The sequence below is a fragment of the Pituophis catenifer genome, unplaced genomic scaffold, assembly GCF_029215685.1.
Source record: "Pituophis catenifer annectens isolate HBS135680 unplaced genomic scaffold, rPitCat1.0.hap2 SCAF_10, whole genome shotgun sequence".
NCBI lineage: Eukaryota > Metazoa > Chordata > Lepidosauria > Squamata > Colubridae > Pituophis > Pituophis catenifer.
The window spans coordinates 22,486,990-22,510,562 of NW_027256890.1; the positions used below are offsets into that span (position 1 = coordinate 22,486,990).

At 46.5% G+C, this 23,573-nt stretch overlaps 2 protein-coding genes across 4 annotated transcripts; both read right to left on the reverse strand.

The window, feature by feature from the left end:
• Window positions 1-1,383: 1,383 nt before the first annotated feature.
• TSGA10IP (testis specific 10 interacting protein) lies at window positions 1,384-14,479 on the reverse strand. 3 transcript variants are annotated; one of them, XM_070951020.1, is made up of 9 exons: window positions 14,071-14,479; window positions 13,741-13,984; window positions 10,810-10,967; window positions 8,145-8,863; window positions 7,130-7,346; window positions 5,567-5,731; window positions 4,454-4,553; window positions 2,659-2,783; window positions 1,384-1,562 (listed from the first exon to the last, which is right to left on the reverse strand). In XM_070951020.1, exons 2-9 carry the CDS (start codon window positions 13,888-13,890, stop codon window positions 1,517-1,519), a joined length of 1,680 nt encoding a protein of 559 aa, XP_070807121.1. In that variant the 5' UTR covers window positions 13,891-13,984; window positions 14,071-14,479; the 3' UTR covers window positions 1,384-1,516. The 3 variants fall into 3 exon arrangements, with proteins under 3 accessions (XP_070807121.1, XP_070807122.1, XP_070807120.1); XM_070951021.1 differs by lacking the exon at window positions 14,071-14,479 and adding an exon at window positions 11,721-11,970 and having other exon boundaries at window positions 13,741-13,812; XM_070951019.1 differs by having other exon boundaries at window positions 13,741-14,479.
• A 24-nt stretch (window positions 14,480-14,503) lies between these two features.
• Window positions 14,504-21,079, reverse strand: ZDHHC24 (zinc finger DHHC-type containing 24). Its single transcript, XM_070951023.1, has 4 exons — window positions 20,832-21,079; window positions 19,032-19,309; window positions 16,968-17,280; window positions 14,504-16,099 (listed from the first exon to the last, which is right to left on the reverse strand). Exons 1-3 carry the CDS (start codon window positions 21,077-21,079, stop codon window positions 16,970-16,972), a joined length of 837 nt encoding a protein of 278 aa, XP_070807124.1. The 3' UTR covers window positions 14,504-16,099; window positions 16,968-16,969.
• Between the last annotated feature and the right edge of the window lie 2,494 nt (window positions 21,080-23,573).

Here is a 23,573-nt window from a genome sequence, read left to right on the forward strand (position 1 = left end):
GTTCTTGCTGACTCACCAGTGAAGACGGCCCCTCCGGCACATAGCTCGTGACAGCTTCCTCCTCCTCCATATCATCCTCCGACTCAGCATGCGAAGATAAATCAGCCTCCGGGGCCGGGGTCACAACATCAGCCATCGCCCCAGCCCAGCTCCATCGTGCATGCGTGCGTGCCTCCACCAGCCAGTTGGTCTTTGGGTCTGTCATGCATGTGCAGGGGGGGGCCAGACACATGTGCGGGCGTCAAGTGCAGGGGCACTCGCATTGCATTTTGGGGTGTGTACATTCCCCCCATACCCCGTTTTGGGCCTTGAAGGCCTCCTGCACCAACCTGGAAGCCAAAACGGGCCGGGGTGAATTTGTAGGGGCTCGCATGTGTGGGGAGTGCAAACGGATGTGCGGGGAGTGCATGTGCATGCTTTTGCGCGTGCACTTTGGGCACTCAGCACCAAAAAGGTTAACCATCACTGGTATAGGGTTTCCTGCTGGAGCAGGGGGTTGGACTAGAAGACCTCCAAGATCCCTTCCAGCTCTCGAATTCTATGTTTTATCCTTGAGGGCCAAAACTGATGGCAGTGGGAAACAACCTTAGCCTTTTGCAACCTGGTCAAGTGGATACTTGTCACCATGCCTACCGTGCTTGGTATCAGTTTTGCCTGGTTGTCCATCATGACCTTTTTAAGCATCTGAATATGTCCACTGGCTCCAAAATACGGGGGCTCCTTAGCTGCAGGAAGTCAGTGACAGCAAATCTATGGAGATTCTCAATCACGGTCGTCAGAATCTTATACAGTCAGAATAACAGAGTCGGAAGGGAGCTTGGAGGTCTTCTAGTCTAACCCCCTGCTCAAGGAGACCCTCTACCATTCCAGATAAGCAACTGGCCAGTCTCTTTTTTAAATGCCTCCAGTGTCCTAAAGGTGCTTTTCCAAAAGGCAACTGGACTTTTTTGGTTTTGTTTTTGGAGGGGGTCAAGCTATTTTCCAAAGCACCCGAAGGCCAGATGAAGAATAATGGATGGAAACTGATCAAGGAGAGATTCAACTTGGAAATAAGGAGAAATTTCCTGACAGGGAGAACAATCAAGAAGGGCCTCCGGGTGAAAATGGCCTTCCCCCCCGCCCGGAGGCCCTTCGGAGGCCAGAAACGGCCCATTTGCTGACTTCCTTTGATACCGGATGGCCTGTTTTTTGCTCTCCCCAGGCTCCAGAGCCTTTCTAGGAGCCTGGGGAGGGCAAAAACGGCCTTTCCCACCCCCTTGGAAGTCTTCCGGAAATTGGCAAACGGGCCGCTTCTGGCCTCCGGGGGGATGGGGAAGGCTGCTGGCAGCTCTGTCCGCAAGCTTAGCAATGCTGCTCCCTACCAGGTTGCAGGGATACGCCCGAGTGAACAAAGGCAGGCTGGGCTCCTCTGCTTCTCAACGTTAGATTTATTTTTTAGATGGTCTAGGATTACAGGTCTAGGACGCAAGAGGAACTGGTGATCCAAATGGCTTCCTTTATCCATTCTATCTTCCGCTCAGATTGAGCTTTGGAACTCTTCTAAGGACTCGGTGCTCTGATACCTGGAAACACAAATGAAGTCTGCCTATTTTTGCGATGTTAAAGGTTGGGAAACGGCGTTTTAAAGGACTCCAGGCAACAACCTGTGGATCCCTGCATTTCTTTTTTCAAAAAAAATTGAGTGCTTTGAAGCACATATATACCAGCAAGAACATGAGAAAAGTTGCCAGGTTTGGAGATCCCCTGCCTTAGAATAAAGAGAAAAGAGGGGACAAATACTTTCAGCCTGGCCAGACCCTGTTCCTTAAAACCTTACAATAAAGATAGAGCAAGATCTCCTGATTGGGTTTTGTTGTCTGGACCAGGGGTCACCAACTCTTTGGATCTCAGGGACCACTAAATTCATAATTTTAAATCCCGCGGACTGCTAATATGATCTGCCTAATGACCAGCTGGGTAGGCATGGCTAGGTCGGCATGTGACTGGGTGGGCATGGCCAACTCGATGTCACTCACGTGGAGGGGCACCTCGCTGGCCTCTACGCACCCCTCCCGTCCCAACCTCTCTTCCCCTGCCCGCTCGGGCTCCTTAGGGCCCCAATAGGAAGCAGTTGTTGGAGCTAAGCAGTTCAAATTGGATCTGACCACGAAGGAGGCTCAGCAGAAGCACCTCACTGAGGACTAGAAGCATAGGTTTTCCAAGCAGAGGGAAGACCTGCGGGAGTGCAAGGCCAGGTACTGGCACCTGGAGGCTCAGCGGGCTGAGATGGTTAGCCAGTTCCAGGCCATGAGGCAGACCCACTGGAACGAGGCCCTCCGGCTCTTCGCCACCAGCGGCACTTCCCTCCAGCCTTCGCCCAAAGCCCTGCACCAGGAGGCTGAAGCAGATCCCAAGTCAGAATTTCTGCCCCTCCCCCAAACCGGCACAAAAAGACACCGAAGGGGGAGACTCTCTGCAGCAACACAAACATTCATTGCACGTATCCGTCCCAGGGGCCGTAGTTTGAGGACCCCTGATTTAGTGCAATATAAAAAATGCAAATAATTTTTCTACGGACCACCAAAATTTTCTTGTGGACCACCAGTGGTCCACGGACCACCAGCTGGTCTGGACTACCTCGCAGGGCTGTACCCCGCCCCTCCATTCTAGCAGCCTTACATGTCTTTGATGCCATATTTCCCTAAAGTCTGCCGAGCAGCATGCTTCCATAGCATCTCTTCATCGATGCCCAGGGCAGCCAACACTTTGGAGAAACGGCGTTCCACTGCCTGGCGGGCATTTGTCTGGAGGGAAAAAAAAAAAAAAAGAGGGTTGGGTGGATGTTTGTTGTAGCCATTGAAGCAGTGTTACCAAAAACCGAGCAGAACTCCACACGTTCATAGCACGGTTAGATGATCTTGTGGAAGCCGCTTTTGCAAGCTTGGAGGCACATAGGGAGCACTCTTGCAAAAATGGCTTGCAAAGGGGAAGGCGTTGCAGCAACATTGCAGTGGCTGCCGGAGGTGAGCGACGTCGTTGAAAATGGAGTGTGGTGTGTGAACCCAGCTAGGGATTCTCTCTGAGCTTGGTGATTTTCTTGAAGACGTTTCATGACCGAACTAGGTAATATCATCAGTGCTAAAACGGAGTGGGATTTGCTCTCTATTTATATATGGTGGCTTGCCCTGTTAATTTTGGTGGAAATGCTGTTTTATTCTACCTAGAAGAACCTACCTACCATGTTTCCCCGAAAATAAGCCCTCCCCGGATCATAAGCTCTCCCCCGAAAACATTTAAACACATGCACAGCCAGCCTGGTTAGGGTTACGGAGACAGAGCTGGAAATCAGGTAAGATGGCAAGAGGAGCCCCATCTTGCTCCATACGCCCCAAAATAATAAGACCTCCCCAGAAATAAGGCCAAGCGCTTATTTCAGAGGTTCATAAAATATAAGACAGGGTCTTATTTTCGGGGAAACAGGTAGAAGAAAACAACGTGCCAAACAACACTGGCAAGGCAAGCTATTGTATATAAACAGGGAGTAAAAACCCCACTCTCCTTCACACTGATGGCATTACCCAGTCAGTTAATGAAACGTCTGCAGGAAAACTAACAAGCTCAGAGAACACTCAGGACCCCACCGTTCAATCCTGAGATACAAAAATCCTCTTCTACTGGTACAGATCCTCACTGGATTGTCACCCTGGCAGGGTTTTGCCCAGAGAAGTAGGGCTGAAGAGGGTATATAACACCATAGCTGGCACCCTGTGATGACCCGGGGTTTGGCACGAAGGCAACACAGCCAGAGAACCGGTATGAGTCCCTTTATTGGCACCAACTTTGCCTCCAACGTCCTGTTTACTCTCCGGCCTGGAGAAAAGCTCTCTCACAAACCTGCAGCAGCTTCTGGCTGCAGATACTCCAGTCCAAATGCTGTAAGCAGAATGACTGCAAATCAATCACTCCAGCAGGACAAGATAATGAGTCCCAGAAGCAAAGAATAATTCCAGCAAGACAAGATAAGCACACAGTAGCATGGCACTAATTCAAACAGTCAGGAGGAATGCCAGGAATGCAGGCCACAACTTTCAACACTAGATGAATTCAGCGTTTGTTCCCGACAAACGCCCCTCCCATCTGCCTCTCCTTTAAACTCCATCCCCAGGTGTGCCTTGTGAAGGGAATCGGGGCCCTTTCCTTCCTCGTCAGCCACGCAACCCACATTGCTCTCTTCTGTGTTCTTCCCTGCGTGCCCTAGGATGAGGAGGGAGTGGGCTTTGGTCTTCATCTGAACCCCCTCTCCCTTGTTCTACCTCTCTCCTGCTCTGCCCAGCCTGACTTTGCCCTTCCCCAGTTTCCTCCATAGCCAACGGAGCCACTCTCCCACTCTGTGTCAGCTGTTCGTCTTTGGTCTCAGATTCAGACTCTGATGGGGGCATGACACACCCACGAGGTCTGGTCCTGCACCACATACCTGCATGACTCTCTCAAACAAATATGGACGGCTCTCTACACGATCCTGGATCTCCTGCAGCTGGATCATGTATTCCTCCATGCGCCGTTTCTCTTGTTTCCTACATAGGACATGGAAAGAAGGGCTGAATTTTGTGAGATGGATGGCTATCTAAATTTGATAAATAAGTAAATACAGGTCGGGTATGCAGGTGAATTGTGCAGTCATTAAGCAAATCCAGCTTTTCCAATTGTCGGAGCTGGCTGGGAAGGACACAAAGAGCAATCACATGACTCTGGGATATTGCAACCATCAAAAATATATGCCGGTTGCCAACAACCTAGCCACAGGGATGCTGTGACGGTTATAAGTACGAGGAATGTTTGTTTTTTTGAGTGCTGTTGTAATTTTAAAAAACGAATGGCTTAAGTCAAGGGCTACCTGTGGTATATAATGTCACAACTGCCACTAAGCCATGGTTTAGGAGCCATGGTGGCGCAGTGGGTAGAGTGCAGGACTGCAGGATACTTTTGCTGCCTGTCGGCTGTCTGCAATTTGGCAGTTCAAATCTCACCAGGCTCAAGGTTGACTCAGCCTTCTGTCCTTCCAAGGACGGTAAAATGAGGACCCAGCTTGTTGTGGTTTACAGAGTCAGTAAACCACTTAGAGAAGGCTGCAAAGCACTGAGAAGCAGTATGTATGTCTAAATGCTATTGCTATTGCTCAACAAAGCTTACAAATTTTATTTATAAATTTTATTGCAAGCTGCTTAAAGTTTTATATTTGAGATGGGTAGCTACATAAATCCAGTAAATTAATCAATGTTTAAAAAAAAATTTTTTTTTGTTTTCAAGGTGCTGTACGAGCCTCCAATCCCTGTCATTAACATAGAATAATTTCTCTGCCAGTTTGTTTGTTTCTTCAACTTCACAGATGTATTCCTATAGGTTTTTGGCAACCAGCTGGCTCCTCCATTTTGGATCTGAGCTAATTTTTCAATTAATTTTCCTAGCTTCCCTGCCGGGATCTCCTCATGGTCTCCCATCCCAGTACCAAAATAAACACCTTGATCCAGTAATTGGTGAAACTCAGATGTCTTGGAGATGGGGGTGGGATGGGAGTGGAGATACTTACCTGAGTTCTTCCCGCCTTTTCTGGAAAGACATGGAACATCCTTTATTCCGATAAGTTGCCAAGCATTTGGCCACTTCCCGCTGCATGTGTTGCGCCTTCAATCTGCGCAGCTCAGCACGGTGTTTCTCCTGCTGTTCTCGACGTTCCCATTCCAGCAAAAGCAACCTAGACAAAGAGACTGGAGTTGAGGCGATGGGAAAATGCTCCAAGAATGGAACAAAGACAGGAGATGCTGACACAGGCTGTCCTCGACTTACGACAATTCATTTTGCAAATGAGACGTTTGGTCTCATGGTTAAGGCACTAGACCAGACAGTGGGAGACCGTGAGTTCAAGTCCCACCTTAGCCATGAAAGCCAGCTGGGGAATTTTGAACCAATCCCCACAAGATTATGAATTCCAGTCCATTTTAGTCATAAAAGACAGCTGATTCACTTAACAATTGTGGGAAGAAAGGTCATAAAATGGGACAAAACTCACTTAACAAATATCTTGCTTAGCAACAGAAATTTTGGGCTTAATTGTGGTTGTAAGTCGAGGACTACCTGTAATAGCTAACTATTACCCAGATAGTGCCTGAGTTTGCCAAACAAAACTGACTTGTGAGTCACTAAACCGGAGTCTCTTGGGTTAACCCAACTGCGGAAGTTTGTTCAGTAACTTAAAACTGAAAGACAAAAATCTTTATTTTAGTTTTTTGGTTTCAAGCAGAGACAATTTCTACGTAAGTTCTTCAGCTGACAAGTTGGCAAGTTTGTAGTTTTTCACTGACGTATTTTTATTTGTCTAATATACCCCAATGGTGGAGGGCAAAGGCCCGTTCTCCGAGCTTGTGGGTTGCTTTCCTAATGTTTCGTTACCAGGCTGGGTCATGTCTTCAGCGGAGTTTAGGGAATGTCAGTGTTGATGTTCTTCTGTTTATAAGGGCTTCAGGTGTGGGTGTGTCAAGTGTTGTGACGGGTCAGCTGTGAGTCATCGGTGAGTCTTGCGATGGAACAGGGGTGAAATGCTCCAAAGTCTGCTACTGCTTTGCTTTGCTACCAGTTTGTTATGTGTGCACATATGCGGTGCGTGCCAAATGCGCACTTTGCATGCAGGAGCACAACAGGCGTTGTCACGCAGGGCTAAAAAAGGAGGATTAAGAAGCCTTTTCTAAGGTATGTAGAACAGCAAGGGGGAGGGGAACAGCTGTGCCGCGCGATTTAGATTCGCTAGAAATCTAAATTTCAGCTGACCGTCAGAAATATCAATGGTATTCCGAACCGGTAGCAATTTTTTTCCCTATCGGTTCGCCCGAACCTGTAGCTTTTATTACTACCGGTTCAGGTGAACAGGTCTGAACCGGTAGCATTTCACCCGTGCGATGGACCCTAAACTCCCCTGAAGATGTTACCTAGCTTGGGTAACGAAATGTTTGGAAACCGACCCACAAGCTCGGAAAATGAACCTTCGCCCTCATCCTAAACCCGAGCTATAAATATTCGCCACTATTGAAAACCCCAGAATTTTTTTTGGGGGGGGGGGGTGAGGGTGGGGAACACTGAAAGCAACCCACACACCTACCTGTTAGCTTCCTGTCTTTTATCAGATGTCTTGGTGGACATCACTTGAGGAGCCAATGACGGTTCAAAATCTGGACATGATTGGACCCTCCAATGTATGCTCCAAAGCCGCCGGAGGTCTTGAAAGAAATCTTCCTGGTCTTTTTTTTCCTCGTCTTCCGAAGGAGGCTGAGAGCTACTGGAATGAAGGTGGAACGGCTTGCAGACGGTCAGTTTTCCTGGAAAAGGTAGAGAAAACGGACGTACAGGCAGTCCCCGACGTATAACAGCTCACTGAGCGACTGTTTAACGTTAACAAGGGCACGGAAGAAAGTGACTTAGGACTGCTTTTTTCACATTGGACGTAGAATAATGCAGCATCCCCGTGGTCATGGGATCAGACTTCGGTCGCTTGACAATTGGCATGTATTTATGACAGTTGCAATGTCCAGGGATTACCACTTGTAAAGTTCCCAGCTGACTCCTGACAAACAAAGCCAACGGGGGAAGCCAGATTCGCTCAATGAGACCTACGAGTTGCTTAACAACTGAACTGATTCACTTAATGGTGGCAAAAGAGGTCGTAACATGGGGCGCAACCCAAATAACAATGGTCTTAACGGAATGCAATGGAAATTTGGGGCTCAATTGCGGCCAAAAGTCAAGGGCTATCTGTACACTAGGAATCCCGGTGGCACAGTGGTATGAATGCAGTACTGCAGGCTACTGCTGCTGACTGCCGGCTGCCCAGAAGTTTGGCAGTTTGAATCTCACCAGGCTCAAGGTTGACTCAGCCTTCCGTCCTTCCCAGGTGGGTAAAATGAGGACCCAGATTGTTGGGGGGAAATAAGCTGATTTTAGAACGTGCTGTAAAGCACTGTGAAGCAGTATATAAGTCTAAGTGCTATTGCTATTGCTATTACTATTATAAGTCTAAGTGCTATTACTATCATCCGTCTGGCTGCTGGCCTCCCTTCCCTGCACCTGGTGTGGCCTTCACAAACTCCTGCCTGTCGGCGAGGCTCTCCCGCACCCACCTTGCTCTTTCTTCTGCTCCAGCTGGTCTTGGAAGCGCTTTTGCAGATACTTGAAGTTGGGCACCTTCTGGTTAATGACCGGCTTGAAGGTCGGCTCCTCCTTGGGAGTCGGGCTGCGAGACTTAGATTTCCTTTTCTCCTTTTGAGGGACTGGCTCTTCGGGCTCCGTGGCTAAGCAGAGCATCTCCGCTCGGAGTTTTTCTTCTAACTCCTCGAGCGAGAGGTGTTTCTCTCGCGAGTGGCGGTGCCCTTCCAGGTTCAGGAGCTGCTGGGTGAGATGCAACCAATGGCGACGTTCCTGACGTAGCTGTCGCTTCCGAGCTTCTGACCGGGCTTCCATCTTCCAGAAGAGGGGCAGGAGAGAGCTTCTCGGAACCAAGGCCATATGCGGCAAGTACCTCTGGGGCCTGCTGCAAGGGACCTCAGGAGTTCTGGCAGACTTGTGGGCTCCCAAGCAGTGGCTCTCTTTGGGAGCTGGGGAGCCCAAGATGGCGTCAGGGTTGTAAAGAGTCTCCCGGGATGGGGCAGTCGCGGCTCGCGGCAAAGTCAGCTTCTTGGTCTTATCCAAAACCTGGTCTTGGCAGATGGTCTGGCCTTTGATGGAAAAACTCTCCCACATCCAGTGAAAGGGGAAGGAGCCTTGGCGAGGAGCTATTTTGGGGTGCTCGGGAGGTGGAGGTTCATTGCTCTGCTGCTCCTGAGGGGCAGGCTCCAGCTGCCTAGGGGGAAGTGGAGCTAAAATCAGACCCAGGTCCTGCACACCTGCTGTCAGCCTCCCAGGCTAAACCAGGTAAGAAACAAGCAAACGGGGGAGCTATAATTCTACTATATTGTAAAATCACGTTGACAGGAATCTTGCAAGCCTGAAAGTACAACTCTCTCGCCGTTTCCTTTACTGTCTGAGAAACTAGGGAGGGTCCCTTCTGAGTCTGTTGCCCTGCCTGTTAAACAGCCGAGGGCTATGCTGTCTCTTATCTGACCGTTCCTGGGCAGGGTCTCTTTGTTCCATCTCCCAAGGTCTTCTCCCCCTCCTCATATCCTTGCACACACACCGAACTTTTTCCATAGTTCTAGATTTCTCCCCCCCCCCCACACTTCTTTACAGCTTTAGAAACTAGGGAGGGTCTCTTTGTGAGCCTCTCGCCCTGCCTGTTATACATCTGAGGGCTATGCTGTCTCTAATTTGACTGTTCTCTTTGCTCTGTCTCCCAAGGTCTCCCCATACACCCTTGCACACATTCTGAAGTCTTTCCATAGATTTATATTCTCCACCCTTTTACAGCCTGAGAAACTAGGGAGGGTCCCTTCTGAACCTCTTTCTCCATGCATTAGGCAGCTGAGGTTCTTATCTGATGTTCCCTTAGCAATGTCTCTCTGCCCACTTCCAAAGGTCTTCCCCAAATACTATTATAGCCTTTACAGCCACAGAAATTAGGGAGAGTTTCTTTTGAGACTCTCACCCTGCCTGTTATACATCTGAGGGTTATGCTGTCTCTTATCTGACAGAGTCTCTTTCCTCCTTCTCCCAAGGTCTTCTCCACATATTCTTGCACAACCTGACACATTCTGAACACTTTGCATAGATTTATATTTTACTCCTGAGAAACTAGGGAGAGATTTATATTTTACAACCTGAGAAACTAGGGAGAGTTCGTTCTGAGCCTCTTTCTCCACACATTAGAAAGCTGAGGTTCTTATCTGATGTTCCCTTGGCAATGTCTCTTTGCCCACTTCCAAAGGGCTTCCCCACATACTATTATAGCATCTCCTTTACAGCCTGAGAAACTAGGGAGGGTCCCTTCTGAGTCTGTTGCCCTGCCTGTTACACAGCTGAGGGCTATGCTGTCTCTTATCTGACCGTTCCTGGGCAGGGTCTCTTTGCTCTGTTTCCCAAAGTCTTTCCCACATGTAACTGACATTCTGAACTCTTTTCATAGATCTAGATGCTCTCCCCGCTCTTTTACAGTCTGAGAAACTAGGGAGGGTGCCATCTGAGCCTCTTTTTACATCCATTATGCAGTTGAGGGCTATACTGTCTTTAATCTGCCTGTTCCCTTGGCAGCATCTCTTTGCCCCATCTGCCAAGGTCTTCCCCACATACCACACCCGCCAACTCCTTTACAGACTGAGAAACTAGGGAGGGTCTGTTCTGAGCCTCTTGTCTTACCTGTTTCACAGCTGACCGTTATGCTGCCTCTTATTTGACCATTCCTGGGCAATATCTATTTGCTCCATCTCCCAAGGTGTTCCCCATATACAGTATCTTTGCACAACCTGATAAGATTGAACTCTTTCCATAGATCTAGATTCTTCCCCTCCCCTCCTTTACAGCCTGAGAAACTAGGGAGGGTCCCTTCTGAACCTCTTACCCTGCCTGTTACCCAGCTGAGGGTTATGCTGTCTCTTATCTGACTGTTTCTCTGCTCTTCCCCACATATCCTTGCACAACCTGACACACTCTGAACTCTTTTCATAGATCTAGATTATCCTCCCCGCCCCACTTTACAGCCTGAGGGTCTACACACTGAGCTTTTTTCATAGATCCGCACAACCCTCCTTGCAACTGGCTTTAAGTTCCTGGAGGACCCACAATCCTATGGTCACAGACAGCAATTTAATTTCAAAAAAAAGGATTAAAGCCAGAGAAAGCATTCACCAAACTCACTTGTTTACGCCTTGATCGGGGTCGACATCTGAGACTTCGCTGACATCGAGGACGTCTTGTTCGGGTTCCCAGCAGCCCTTGAAGAGAGGGCGAAGGGATTTTTTCTTAGCACGTTTCATACAGATGAGCAGTCCATCGCCAGCATCCAGGTAGTCCTCCTAAGGAAAGAGAAAGATGCTGTTCTTTCTTGGGCAATTTTAATATTAGTACCGCTTTGTAAAGACTTAGTAAGGCCACACCTGGAATACTGCATCCAGTTTCGGTCGCCGTACTACAAAAAAGATATTGAGACTTTGGAAAGAGTGCAGAAAAGAGCAACTAAGATGATTAAAGGCCTGGAGACTAAAACATAGGAAGAACAGCTGCAGGAATTGGGTGACGACAATATTAACCTGTGGAACAGCTTCCCTCCAGAAATTGTGGGTGCTTTATCACTGGAGGTTTTTAAGAAGACTGTCTGGAATGGAATAGGGGCTCCTGTTTGAGCAGGGGCTTGGACTAGAAGACCTCCAAGGTCCCTTCCAGCTCTATTCTGATTATCAATTTTACCCCTATAGGTGGTCCTTGACTTATGACCACGAGAGGGACCAGAAAATTTGCCGTTAAGTAGTGCCATCATTCAATGAGGCGCCATGTGACCGCATTCAATTTCAGAACCTTTTTTTGCTGTGGCCATTAAGCAAATCACTGTGGTTGTTAAGTAAGACATCACATGATTGCAACCTGTGACTTTCCCTGCCGGTTTCATCATTGACTTGCTTGTCATACGCCAGCTGGGAAGTCTCAGTGACTGCAGGACGCTGCAACTCTTGTAAATGCAAGTTAGTTGCCAAGTGAGACATTTGTTAAGTGAGTTTCGCCCCATTTTACGATGTGATTAAATGAATCTCTGCAGTCGATAAATCAGTAACCTGGTTGTTAAGTGAAATTGGTTTCCCTGTTGATTTTGCTTGTCAGAAGGTCCCAAAAGGGGATCACGTGATCTTGGGACACTGCAATGGTCATAAGTATGAACCAGTTGCCACAGCTTCCAAATGTAAATCACGTGACCATGAAGATGCTGTAACGGTCATCGGTGTGAAAAACAGTCATGTCGCTTTTTTTCAGTGCCGCTGTAACTTCGAACAGTCACTAAACAAATTGTTGTAAGTCGAGGACTACCTGTAGTTAGGATAGAAATTGAAGGAATGAACGCAGACATTAACCAGATGAACTATCTAAAGTACTTTTATAACTGGTCTACTAATCAGGATAATGCTTGAGATCAGTGTGTCTCTTTACAGAGTCTTATATTTTAATGAAAAGCTTCTATAAATGCATTAAGGGAACTTGATGGACAACAAATGGCATGGCTGCTTTAATTAAAGAACATATCCATCTTTGTTTCGACTTGGGAACTGCTTCTGGACTCTGTGTTCAAGACAGAAAAACAATGAACTCTTGACGTTAATGTTTGCTGATGAATGGCTTGTTGCTATAGAAATTCATTTAAATTCATTTAAATTGGTAAAGGAAAATGCGGGGGCTGCAATTTTATTCTGTATTTTAATCCGCCGAAAGAGGTTGGGAGTTAATGCTTTTTTTCCCTTTCCTTACACCTACACCTTTTCTTCCCCTTTTTCATTTTCCCCGTCATGATGTTTATTTTTATTTGTATCTTATGATTTTTTATTTATTTGTTTCATGTTTATGCCGCCCCATCACCTCTACAAGGTGACTCTGGGTGGTTTAATTTGATGACAATTTTAACAAAATCCTTAATTGAGAAAAGGCAAAGAGGGAACTTGATGGCTAAGGAAGATATAACAGAGTAAGAGTTGGAAGGGGCCTTGGAGGTCTTCTAGGAGGAGGAGGAGGAGGAGGAGGAGACCCTGTACCATTTCAGACAAGTAGCTGTCCAGTCTCTTTTTAAAAGAGACTGGTGAGCCTCTAATGGGTGCTCTGGCTATTCTTTGCCCCAGCCAAAGCTTAATGCACTGGGTAGATCCTTCCGTTGCTAGTGTCAGGCGTGAAAAATCAGGACCATCAGTTTCAGTTAAGATTCATTGCTTAAGCCTTACACAAGAATCTAGTCAACTAATGTTAGTACTAACGTGACACTAGATAAGGATCAACGGAATTTAAGAGGACTTGGGTTTAGACCGTTTATGGGAACGTAACAATTCTAGGCTGATGACTTGCTTTACTCCACCACCACCACCTCTGTTGTGGTCCACCAGCAGCCTGCGGAGCTGGCAACGGAGTCGGACAGTGAGGAGGCTGGGGAGGACAATGGGCCAGTCCTGAAGTCAGGGGAAGGCCCAGACGAGGGCTCTGTGTCGGAGGCAGAGATGGGGCCAGGGCCATCTGGAAGCGATGTGTGGACTCCGGAGCCTCCAGAGGCGGATAGCAGAGAGGCAGAGGAACAGAAGGAGCCTGTTCCTAGTGCACGCATGCGAAGAGCTGCCAGAAGGCAAGAGCAGCTAAAGCAAAAAGGATGACTCAGCAGTAAGGCCAGGACATGATTGGGCCCTCCAAGGCGGCTTAAAAGAGCAGCAACGGCTCTTGGGATCTTTGTAGGAAAGCAACGTTGCTACATTTTGTTTCTTGTCAGCGTTCCTTGCTTCTGAACTTTGTGGGGTTCTTGCCAAGAAAAGCCTTTGGCACAGTGCCAAAGAAAGCAAAGGTTGGTGATAAGGCCGAAGGACTGTTTATGAAGAATTTGTTTTGGAATTAATTTGGACTAAGTGGAGAATGAAGTAATTCTCAGCTGTTCTAATAAAATATGTTTAAAACTGATTGTGTCTGGTAATAACTACTTGGGCCTGGGTCACAACACCCTCTGTCTCTGCTTGCTCTTCTCTTCTAACTGGTTAGTTAAGACGAATTAGACTTTTCTGCAGGGCATGAACCCATAACCCATGACAATGGTGTTAGGCCAACCCAAGCTACCTGCTGCGACGAGGTATTCTCTGAAAGCAGACCCAAAAGTCGGACCTGCCCCTTTGGTTCATAGATGGTGCCGGGGGTTCGGGTGATGGGATCCACCGAGGGCTTGATACAGGCATTGGTCAGCACAGACTGGCGATGAGGGTTCAACATGGTGCCCACGACAACATGGAAGAGTCCTGGCTACTCTCTGGTTACCGAAGCAACTGGTCCTCTTTCAGAACAAGGCCAGCCAAAGCGGAGGGTTCTGGAATCAAGGCAAGACACAGGACAGGCTGGATGTTGGCATGGAAACACCACTGCTAAGATTGGAAGTCTAGCTGGGCCTCGTACCTCAAGTCTGTGTCACAGGGTTGAACCCAGCTGAAAAGAAAGATATATCGGTTATTATTTCTACGATGTGTTTCAACAGCTTCTTCCTAGAAGCTGAAGCCAAAGGAGACTCAAACAGAAGTTTTAGTTCAGTGGGATATTTGGTGTGTTTTAAGTGATACGTCTTTCTCTAATCCAGTGCTCCCAGGGTTAATTTAAACCGGGGCGGACTTCAACTCCCAGAATTCCCCAGTTAGCAATGGGAGTTGATGTCCACCCAGATTTAAGTTGGTGAAGTAGAGAAACACTGCTCTAATCAGTAAATAAAGTCCCTTTGTGTAGGTGGACAGTTTTTTAAAAAAATTAATACATAAAAAGAAATAACACAGCAAATTTGACTCTTAGTCAGATCTAAACAATACAGTCTTATGGTACTGGCATGGGGTTTGGGGACCTCTGCTCCGATCAACCAACTACAATGCCACTTAAAACAACAACAACATAAAGAGATCACAAAAGGATGGCATCATCACTTAATTTTTTTCATTTATTTATCTCTTCTCAAGAAGTTACATGAAACGTTAAAACAGAAAAATAGCCATTTGCCCCACACTTCCCTGCAATGAAAAATATAATTTTAATCATTTATCCAAGGCCAACATAATTCAAAGTTACTAAGAGAGGCAGACATTTGGGAAGCAGTGCTGCTTTTGAGCTTCTCGAGATTGTTCACACCAACCAAGGGCCACCGCATTATCTTGACGCATTCAAATTAACCGCACTGATAATAGTCTGTACACCTAACTTGAAGAAATGGGAAGAGTTTATTTTTTCAGGTTGAAAAGCTTACAGTGCAATCAGTGCTCAGTTAAATATAAAAGGCACTGTATAAAAGCTTTATTTCTTTATTTAGGAAATTTGTTAACCTCCCATCTTGTATCCAACAACTCTGGGCAGCTTATAGCATAAAAACATTAAAGCATTAAAAAATAATACCGTATTAGAAACAATCATAGAACGAAGTGGATAAAATCTAACAAAAAGAAAAGAAAAAAGAATACAGTAAATGCCCACACATTTTGTGGGTCTCTCACAGTGCAAACCATGTCTATGGGGATTGGTGATTTTGGATATGAAAGGAAGAAGAGAGACATTTGGGTGGACAATATTGGGTGGAACAGTGCCAAATATGGGGAAGGAACAGGCAGAATAGCAAGGGGTAAAAATTGTTAACCATTTCCCTGACACAGTATCTCCCGACCTTGGAAATTTAAAGATGGGTGGACTTCAACTTCCAGAATTCCTCAGGCAAGGTACTTTAAGAGGGGTGAGTTTCATCTCCCAGAATTCCAGCATGATTTAATTTTGGAAGTTGAAACCCATCCCCTCTTAAAGCATAGCTGGCTGGGGAATTCTGGGAGAAGTCCACTTGTCTTAAAGTTGCCATGGTTGAGAAACATTGTCCTAATATTTCATAACGTAAGGTTTGTTGACTTCTGCATGATCTCAGGACTCAGGATAAAAAAAAAACCAGTCTCACAATTGCTGCAAGGGGAGAAAACAACTGAGATGCAAAGCATTATAAACTTGGATTTTGGTCCCTGAAACCATTTCTAGGCAGTGTTTGACTTTTGGTTTTAGCTTCACATTTTTCCCAAGCTGGGAAAAGAAGGGGTGTGCAAATTTGGAGAGCAATGGATATAAGGGGGAGAAAAAAAATACACAGACACATATATACTTTAGACCAGGAGAAAGCAGTATTAACCATTGCATTTAGACCAGTTTAGCCAAGCATGAGTGTCCCCCCTCTTGCTCCAGTTAGCAATTTCCTTCTTCCCAGATCACTGAAACGAAAGCATTACAAGCCCCTTTCCCGGGGAGAGTGTGGGGGAAACAATCGGTCACCACCATTCCAAGATCACACTGTTTTCAGCTTTCAACGATGTAAGACAAAACCTTCAGAATTTTCACCCAAGTTGTCTGCTTTTGAATGAAGAGAGCCATCGTTGAAAAGAACTCAATTTTCCTCATAATTACAGGTGGGGAAATCCTAGAAGAGAGAGAATCCGTCATCAGCAAACTTGAACACACAGATAGTCCTTGACTTACAACTAGTCGTTTGGTGACCATTCGAAGTTACGACAGCAGTGAAAAACATGACATATGACAATGACCATCACAGCATCCCCAGGGTCATGTGATTAAAATTCAGGAGCAACAGTCACAGTCAGGGATCAGTTTTGTGGAGAGTTTTTTCTGCGGATCAGAGAGGGTGTGGTTCCTTGTGCTGCTTGCATCCTGCAGATGGGGCTTCGCTAGTTTACATGACCCGGTTTCTGACAAGCCATGACCAGGTAAAGCTTCACAACGCTTTACAGCCCTCTCTCTAAACAGTTTATTGTCAGCATCTTGCCCCCCAACAATCTGGGTCCTCATTTTATTGACCTCAAAAGGATGGAAGGCTGAGTAAACCATGAGCCAATTAGACTCGAACCGTCAAACTGCTGGCATCCAGCAGTCATCAGAATTACTTGCAATACTGCATTTTAACCACTGCGCCACCACATAACACGGTTGTTAAGTGAATCTGGCTTCCCCATTGACTTTGCTTGTCAGATCACAAAAGGTGATCGCATGACCTGGGACACTGCAACTGTCATAAATAGGAGTCAGTTGCCAAGCATGATGAAGAGGAGGCTGCAACTTGGAATGGTACCTAAATAAATGGTTTTAAGATAAGGAATACCTGTGTATAGTACTACAAATTATAATTTATTTATTATTAAATTTGTTTGCCGTCTAGCTCGCCACAGGGTGACTCTGTACTTAATTGTTTTAACAAACCAGATCAACATGTTTTTGTTTTTTTTTTTGGATTCCCACACACTTCCTAATTGTTTAAAATCCCAGAAACACACCTTTAGTTGCTGGGTGATCTGGAGAGCACTTCTGTTTTCGGAGAGCTGGTTTGGAACGTGATTCCATCTCCTGGCAAACGGGAAGTGGCAAAAGGCGTGAGGGAGGCCAGCAGCCAGCGTTTTCCCATGATTTGCCGAAGGTTGTTTCGCCAGCCCAAGTGATACCGGCGATTCCCTTCGAACCATTCTTTGGTGGTCTGTCCGCGCAGGGCCAGCAAGCTGTGGAACAGCAGGAAACTGATGCAGAACAAGAAGCCCACAACACAGATGTCGGTCACAAAAGCGTAGACAAAGGTCACGAAACTGACTTGCCCTGCAAGAGAAGGAAGGTGAGGCATAATTATAGCTGCTTCATCTAGAGCAGACGTGTCCAACTCTGGCAATTTCAGACTCCCAGAATCTGTGTACTTCAACTCCCAGAATTCCCCAGGCAGCCATGATTAAGACATGCCCTCACGTGCTTCTTGTTCCCTTCCTACCTACCTTTTCATTGTAAATTATTTTTATTGTTCTAACATTTTACAGGTAATCCTCGACTTTTGAGCACAATTTGAGCCCAAAATTTCTGTTGCTAAGTGAGACAGTTATTAAGTGAGCTTTGCCCCAATTTACGATCTTTCTCCCCACAGCTGTTCAGACAAGATGCAGTTGTTAAGTAACACAGTTAAGGGAATCTAGCTTCCCCACTGACTTCGCTTGTTAGAAGGTCACCTGAACCCAGGACACCGCAATCGTCATAAATACATGCCAATTGTCAAGAGTCCAAATTCTGATCATGTGACCACGGAGATGCTGCAAAGATTATAAATGTGAAAAAACGGTCAGGTAAGTTTTATCAGTGCCTTTGTAATTTTGAATGGTCACTAAATGAATGGTTGTTAAGTCAAGGACCATCTGTATTTATTTATTTTTTTTATATTTGATAGCCACCCAAAATCAAATCCCGGCTAGATGGGGGACATATATGTTAAATAAATGAATAAATCTTCTTCCTAACGTATATTCCCGTAAATTGCAGGGTCAGCTTTTTGGATCATTGAATGCCACTTTGCATGATCAGCTGCATCTCCAGGGTTTTGATGATGTCTTGCCATCTCTGTTTTGGATGCCCGCAAGATCGCCAGCCATTGGCTTCCAGTTGGTAGGCAGTCTTGGCAACCGTGGAAGGTGCTGCTCTCTGGACATGTCCATACCAGTGGAGCCGACTTTCTCTCATCTTCTCTATAGTTGTCGAATGGTGTCATTTGTGATGTGGTCAAGAAGGGAGATGCCCGATAACCCAACGGAGGATTCGCATTTCCATGGCACGGAGATAGCTTTCGGTCCCTGTTGTTGCTGCCAAAGCATTCAGTGTCATACAGTGCAACAGGATGGATGGTTGTCTTGTAAATCTTTAAAATTTAAGACGGATTGGCATTCGTCTGTCACATACCACACTGGTGAGTTCTCGCCAATGCATCCAGGCTGCATTCACCCCCTTGCTCGTACCTCACCAGTGCCTTGGAGGTGGGATCCCAGATACCAAAAAATGTCCACCTTCTTCTTTTAAATAAAGCAGGGGTCTGCAACCTTAAGCACTCAAAGAGCCATTTGGACCCGTTTCCCACAGAAAAGAAAACACTGGGAGCCACAAAACCTGGGTGGGCGTGGCCAACTCGATGTCACTCACTTCCACCAGTCACATGACCCCCCCCCAGCCACGCCTACTCAGCCGGTCATTAGGGCAGAGAACCGGTTGTTAAAAAACACCAGGAACTACAAAACCCTTTTGATATATCTCTCCCTTCCTCCCCCCTCTTTCTATATCTCTCTCTCTGTATCTCTCTGTCTCTGCTCTGGCCACTTTTCCATCCCCTGCCATCATCCGTACCTTCTCAGGCCAGGCGAGGAGTGACTGGAGGGGAGGGCGAAGGGTGGGGCCAGCTAGTTGTGGGATCACCCGACAGGGAGCCACAGCAGAGGGCCCAAAGAGCCGCATGTGGCTCCGGAGCCGCAGGTTGCTGACCCCTGAAATAAATGAATTAATAAATAAATAAATAAATAAAAGCTCTCACTCGTTCTTACCCATCAGGAACATCAGCCAAGGCAGCATCAGCAGGAGGATTTTGTATGCAAAGCCACCTTCCTCTAGCAGCATCCAAACCACGTTAGCATTGAGTAAGCTGCCGTACAGCAAGGCGACCGACCCATAAAGCAGCAGGCAGAGGAAGTAACGGTAGTTCTGATAGCCTAAACACTGGCCGAGCAGCAGGCAATGGTGATCTCGTCGCAGGACGCAAACGTTGCAGGTAAAGCAGTGGCTGCAGCGGGGCGGCACGTGAGTCTGGCAGGCATAGCAGTAACTGGAGGGAGGCGAAAGAATGAGCGTTAGGAGAGGGTGGATGATTAGATGGTGCTGACTGGGTGCCTTGTACCAATCATTAGGAGACAGTGAGTTCTAGTCCCACCTTAGACTGAGTTCTAGTTCTACTCCCACCTTAGACCTGAAAGCTGGCTGAATGACTGCCTCCTGGCCAATAACTAGGAGACAGTGAGTTCTAGTCCTGCCTTGGGCATGAAAGCCAGGTGAGTGACTTTGGGCCAATCACCAGGAGACAATGAGTTCTAGTCCTGCCTTAGGCATGAAAGCTGGCTGAGTGTCTGTCTCCTGGCCAATCACCAGGAGACTGAGTTCTAGTCCCGCCTTGGGTACAAAAGCCAGGTGAGTGACTTTGGGCCAATCACCAGGAGACGATGAGTTCTAGTTCCACAAAAGGCATTAAAGCCTGCTGGGTGACTTTAGACCAGTCTCTGTCTCTCAGCCTAACCACCTTACAGAATTGTTGTTGTGGGGAAAATTGGAAGAAGGAGCATTAAATATATTTACTTTCTTGAGTTGTTTATTAAAAAAATAAAGGTAGGATATAAATAGATAAGCCAATAAAGCCTTGTTGGTTCAGCCCAGGGAGTACATTTGTCTTCCTTTGGGATTCCAATCCTTCTTGGAAAAAAAAACCAATGTGGTTGGTAGACCAATAGAAGATTCCCCCCTCCCTGCACATCCTGCCCCTTTCTTCCCAATCTTCTAATTATAATTTGTATTTTTATTGGAAATATTTTATGATTCTGTTGCTTTTAAATATTGTACACCGCCCAGCACCACCTTGCAACAAGATGGCATGCAAACAAACAGATAAAATACATACATGAGGCAGTCACTAGAGGGCAGCAAAGAGTAGCTCCTGTCTCTTTGGTGCCATCTAGTGGTCTGTCTGAAATCTACAGTCCACAAATACTACTCTACGCCCGACGAATTATTTGATTTTTATCCTGCCCTTTATTACTTTATGACATTCAAAGAGGCAAACCTACTTAATACTCCTCCTTCCTGCTATTTTCCCCAGAACAACCCTGTGAGGTAGATTGGGCTGAGAGAAAGCAATACCTCCTTCTTTCCTTTACACTTTTGGTCAATCCACAGCTGGCTGCCTCCTTGAGACAGGGGCCTCATAAACCTAGGAACCATGAGGGCTTAAAAAGTTCAACAAACTTAATCATTTGTTTTCATTAAAGCTCCTCCTCCATATTGGGAAAGGCTTGATATTCTCCCAAATTTTCCCTTTTTTTCTGAAGTTTTGAAAAAAAAGAAGCCCAATGGAGAAACAGCGTGTTCCTGAGCACGTGCAGAGATCCTAGTTTCCTCCAAAACAAACAATCTCGTCTCCATTTTCCTCTGAGATTTAATTCCCTCATTATTGAAGTCTCCCTCCTCCTAGCGGGGCCGGGGGGGGGGGACTTTTTTCCCGCCACTTTTAGAAGCCCCGCCCTCGACGCGCGACCGCTTTCCCATTGGTCTCCGCCGGATCGGTAACCACGCCCACTCACTCCCATCCTTGCCCCGCCCCCGCCAGCATGACGCCGCGCGTGCTGGGCGAAGCCATGACGAAGCGGCGGGCGCTCTCCAGCGCGCTCGTTAGCAGGAAAAGCAGCGAGGCGATGGGCCAGAGCGGGAAGGGCTCTCCGGGCGGACGGAATCGCAGGAGCACCACCAGCACCTCCGCGACCAGCGCGGTCGCCAACACCGCCCCGACGCATACGGGCAGCACCCGCCGGTCCCAGTCGCTGCCTGCCATGACGGCGCGTGCGCGGCCCCACGCGCTCTCGCCTCTTCTTCCGGCTTCGCTTCAGCCGCCCCTTTCCCGCTCAAACCGCCGTTAGCCAATCAGCGGCGGCGGCCGCTCTTGTTAAGCCCGCCTTTCGAACGGATCGGCGCGTCTCTTGTCCAATCGGCGCTCGGTTTTTTTACCTCAGAAATTTATTGTTTACAGAAAATCCTTGTTTACTTCAGAAATTTGTCTCCCTGACAAGCTGTGTCAGAGATGCCGTTATGCACCAAGCGTTCAAATGATAAATATAGGTGGTCCTTGACTTATGACTATTTGCTTACTGACCGAGGTTAACAAGGTGCACTGAAAAAAATGCCTTATCGTGTTTCACACTTAATGACTGTTGCACATGATTTGCATTCCAGATACTTGGCAATTGACTCACATTTATGACGGTTGCAGAGTCCTGGGGTCATGGGATCTCCTTTTGAGACCTTTTGACAAGCCAAGTCAATGTGGGGGAAACCAGATTCCCTTAACAACCCTGTTACTAATTTAACACCTGCAGTGATTCACTTAATGAAAGTGGCAAAAAAAGCCATAAAATGGGACAAAACCTGCTTAAAAATTGTCTCACTTAGCACATAAGTTCTGGCCTCCGTGGTGGTCGTAAGTCGAGGACTACCTGTATTGTTCTGAACAGGTGGGCACGAGGCCTGCTTTTGTATGGGCAAATGCTTTTCATTTGGACCTGTGTTTAATTCTGTCTTCTCCATCTTCAAAATCAGTCCTGGGATCTCCTTGATCCACTTTATCCATTGTCTTAAGTATTATTATTCTTTATTGGCCAAGTGTGATTAGACACACAAGGAATTTGTCTCCAGTGCATAAGCTGTCAGTGTGCATACAACAATAGCGATAGATCAATTTGACTCAGCCTTCCGTCCTGAGGTCGTTGAAATGAGGACCCAGATTGTTTGGGGCAAGAGGCTGACTCTAAACCGCTTAGAGGGCGCTGTAAAGCACTGAAGCGGTATATAAGTCTAGGTGATATTGCTACTCTCCTCTCCTCTCCTCTCCTCTCCTCTCCTCTCCTCTCCTCTCTCTTGTCCTCTCCTGTCCTCTCCTCCTCCTTTTCCTTCCTTCCTTCCTTCCTTCCTTCCTTCCTTCCTTCCTTCCTTCCTTCCTTCCTTCCCAATGGTTAGAATGCAGGATTGCAGGCTAACTCTGCACACACACAGTTCGATTCTGACCGGCTCAAACTTGAATCAACCTTCCGTCCTTCTGAGGTCCCTAAAATGAGGACCCAGATTGTTGGGGGCAAGAGGCTGACTCTGTAAACCGCTTAGAAAGGGCTGTAAAGTACTATGAAGCGGGATATGTGCTATTCCTTCCTTTCTTCCTTCCTTTCTTCCTTCCTTCCTTTTCTTCCTTCCTTCCTTTTTTCCTTCCCAGTGGTTAGAATGCAGGATTGCAGGGTAACTCTGCCCGCTGCCAGCAGTTCGATCCTGACTGGCTCAAAGTTGAATCAACCTTCCATCCTTCCGAGGTCGATAAAATGAGATTGTTGGGGGCAACAGACTGTAAACTGCTTAAACAGGGCTGTAAAGCACCGTGAAGCGGTATATAAGTAAGTACTATTGCTATTATAGTAAAAATACATTCATCATAAAACATTAGATACAACACTTAGTGATAATTGTGGATACTCAATAAGCAATCAACAGAAATCATATTAGGATACTAAGTAAACAATATAAATCGTAAGATACAAGCAACAAAGTTACAGTCATAAGATAAGGAGATAGGTAATAGGGAAGATGAGAATAATGATGGTAATGCTGCCTTTCTAGATAGTTTGACAGTGTTATGGGGAATTAGTTGTTTAGCAGAGTGATGGCATGGGGGGGGGGGAAACTATCTTGTGTCTAGTTCTGACATGCAGTGACCTATAGCAGCAGTCAGCAACTGGTAGTCTGTGGACCACTGGTGGTCTGCAAGAAAATTTTGGTGGTCCACAGAAAAATTATTTGCATTTTTTATATTGCACTAAATCAGGGCTCCTCAAACTACAGCCTCTGGGATGGATATGTGCAATGAACGTTTTTGTTGCTGCAGAGAGTCTCCCCCTTTGGGGTCTTTTTGTGCAGGTTGGAGGGGGACAGTTATTCAACATGTAACTGTCTACATCTTTTTTTAAAAATGCCACAAACGGCTGTGGTTTCTCTGTTTCCATTGCAACAGATTAACACATTTTTTGTTTATTATTGAATTGGGTATGGAGATTCTCAACCATCCAGGTCATGATTGTCCCAAAGCTGCTTTTCCAAAAGGCAATTGGACTTTCTTGGGTTATTTTCCCCCTTGAAAATGTTTTGCTTCTCCTCTAAGAAGCTTCTTCAGTTCTGAATTTGGTGTTCTTCGCCATAGGGCACTCAACACTACTAATAATAATTGTTGCTGGTTCATTTTGATATGTATGAAACAGAGCAAGTATATTTATAACATAATCGCATGTGTT

Coding starts and splice junctions, on each gene's coding strand:
- TSGA10IP (XM_070951020.1), bottom strand. CDS start 13,890: ATGTTGAACCCTCATCGCCAGTCTGTGCTGACCAATGCCTGTATCAAG. Junction 7,347..8,144: donor GGAGCAGAAGAAAGAGCAAG/GTGGGTGCGGGA, acceptor TACCTTTTCCAG/GAAAACTGACCGTCTGCAAG. Junction 5,732..7,129: donor AAAAGACAGGAAGCTAACAG/GTAGGTGTGTGG, acceptor CTCTTTGTCTAG/GTTGCTTTTGCTGGAATGGG.
- ZDHHC24 (XM_070951023.1), bottom strand. CDS start 21,079: ATGGCAGGCAGCGACTGGGACCGGCGGGTGCTGCCCGTATGCGTCGGG. Junction 19,310..20,831: donor GGGGCGGGGCAAGGATGGGA/GTGAGTGGGCGT, acceptor GCCTCCCTCCAG/TTACTGCTATGCCTGCCAGA. Junction 17,281..19,031: donor TTGGCTGATGTTCCTGATGG/GTAAGAACGAGT, acceptor CTTCTCTTGCAG/GGCAAGTCAGTTTCGTGACC.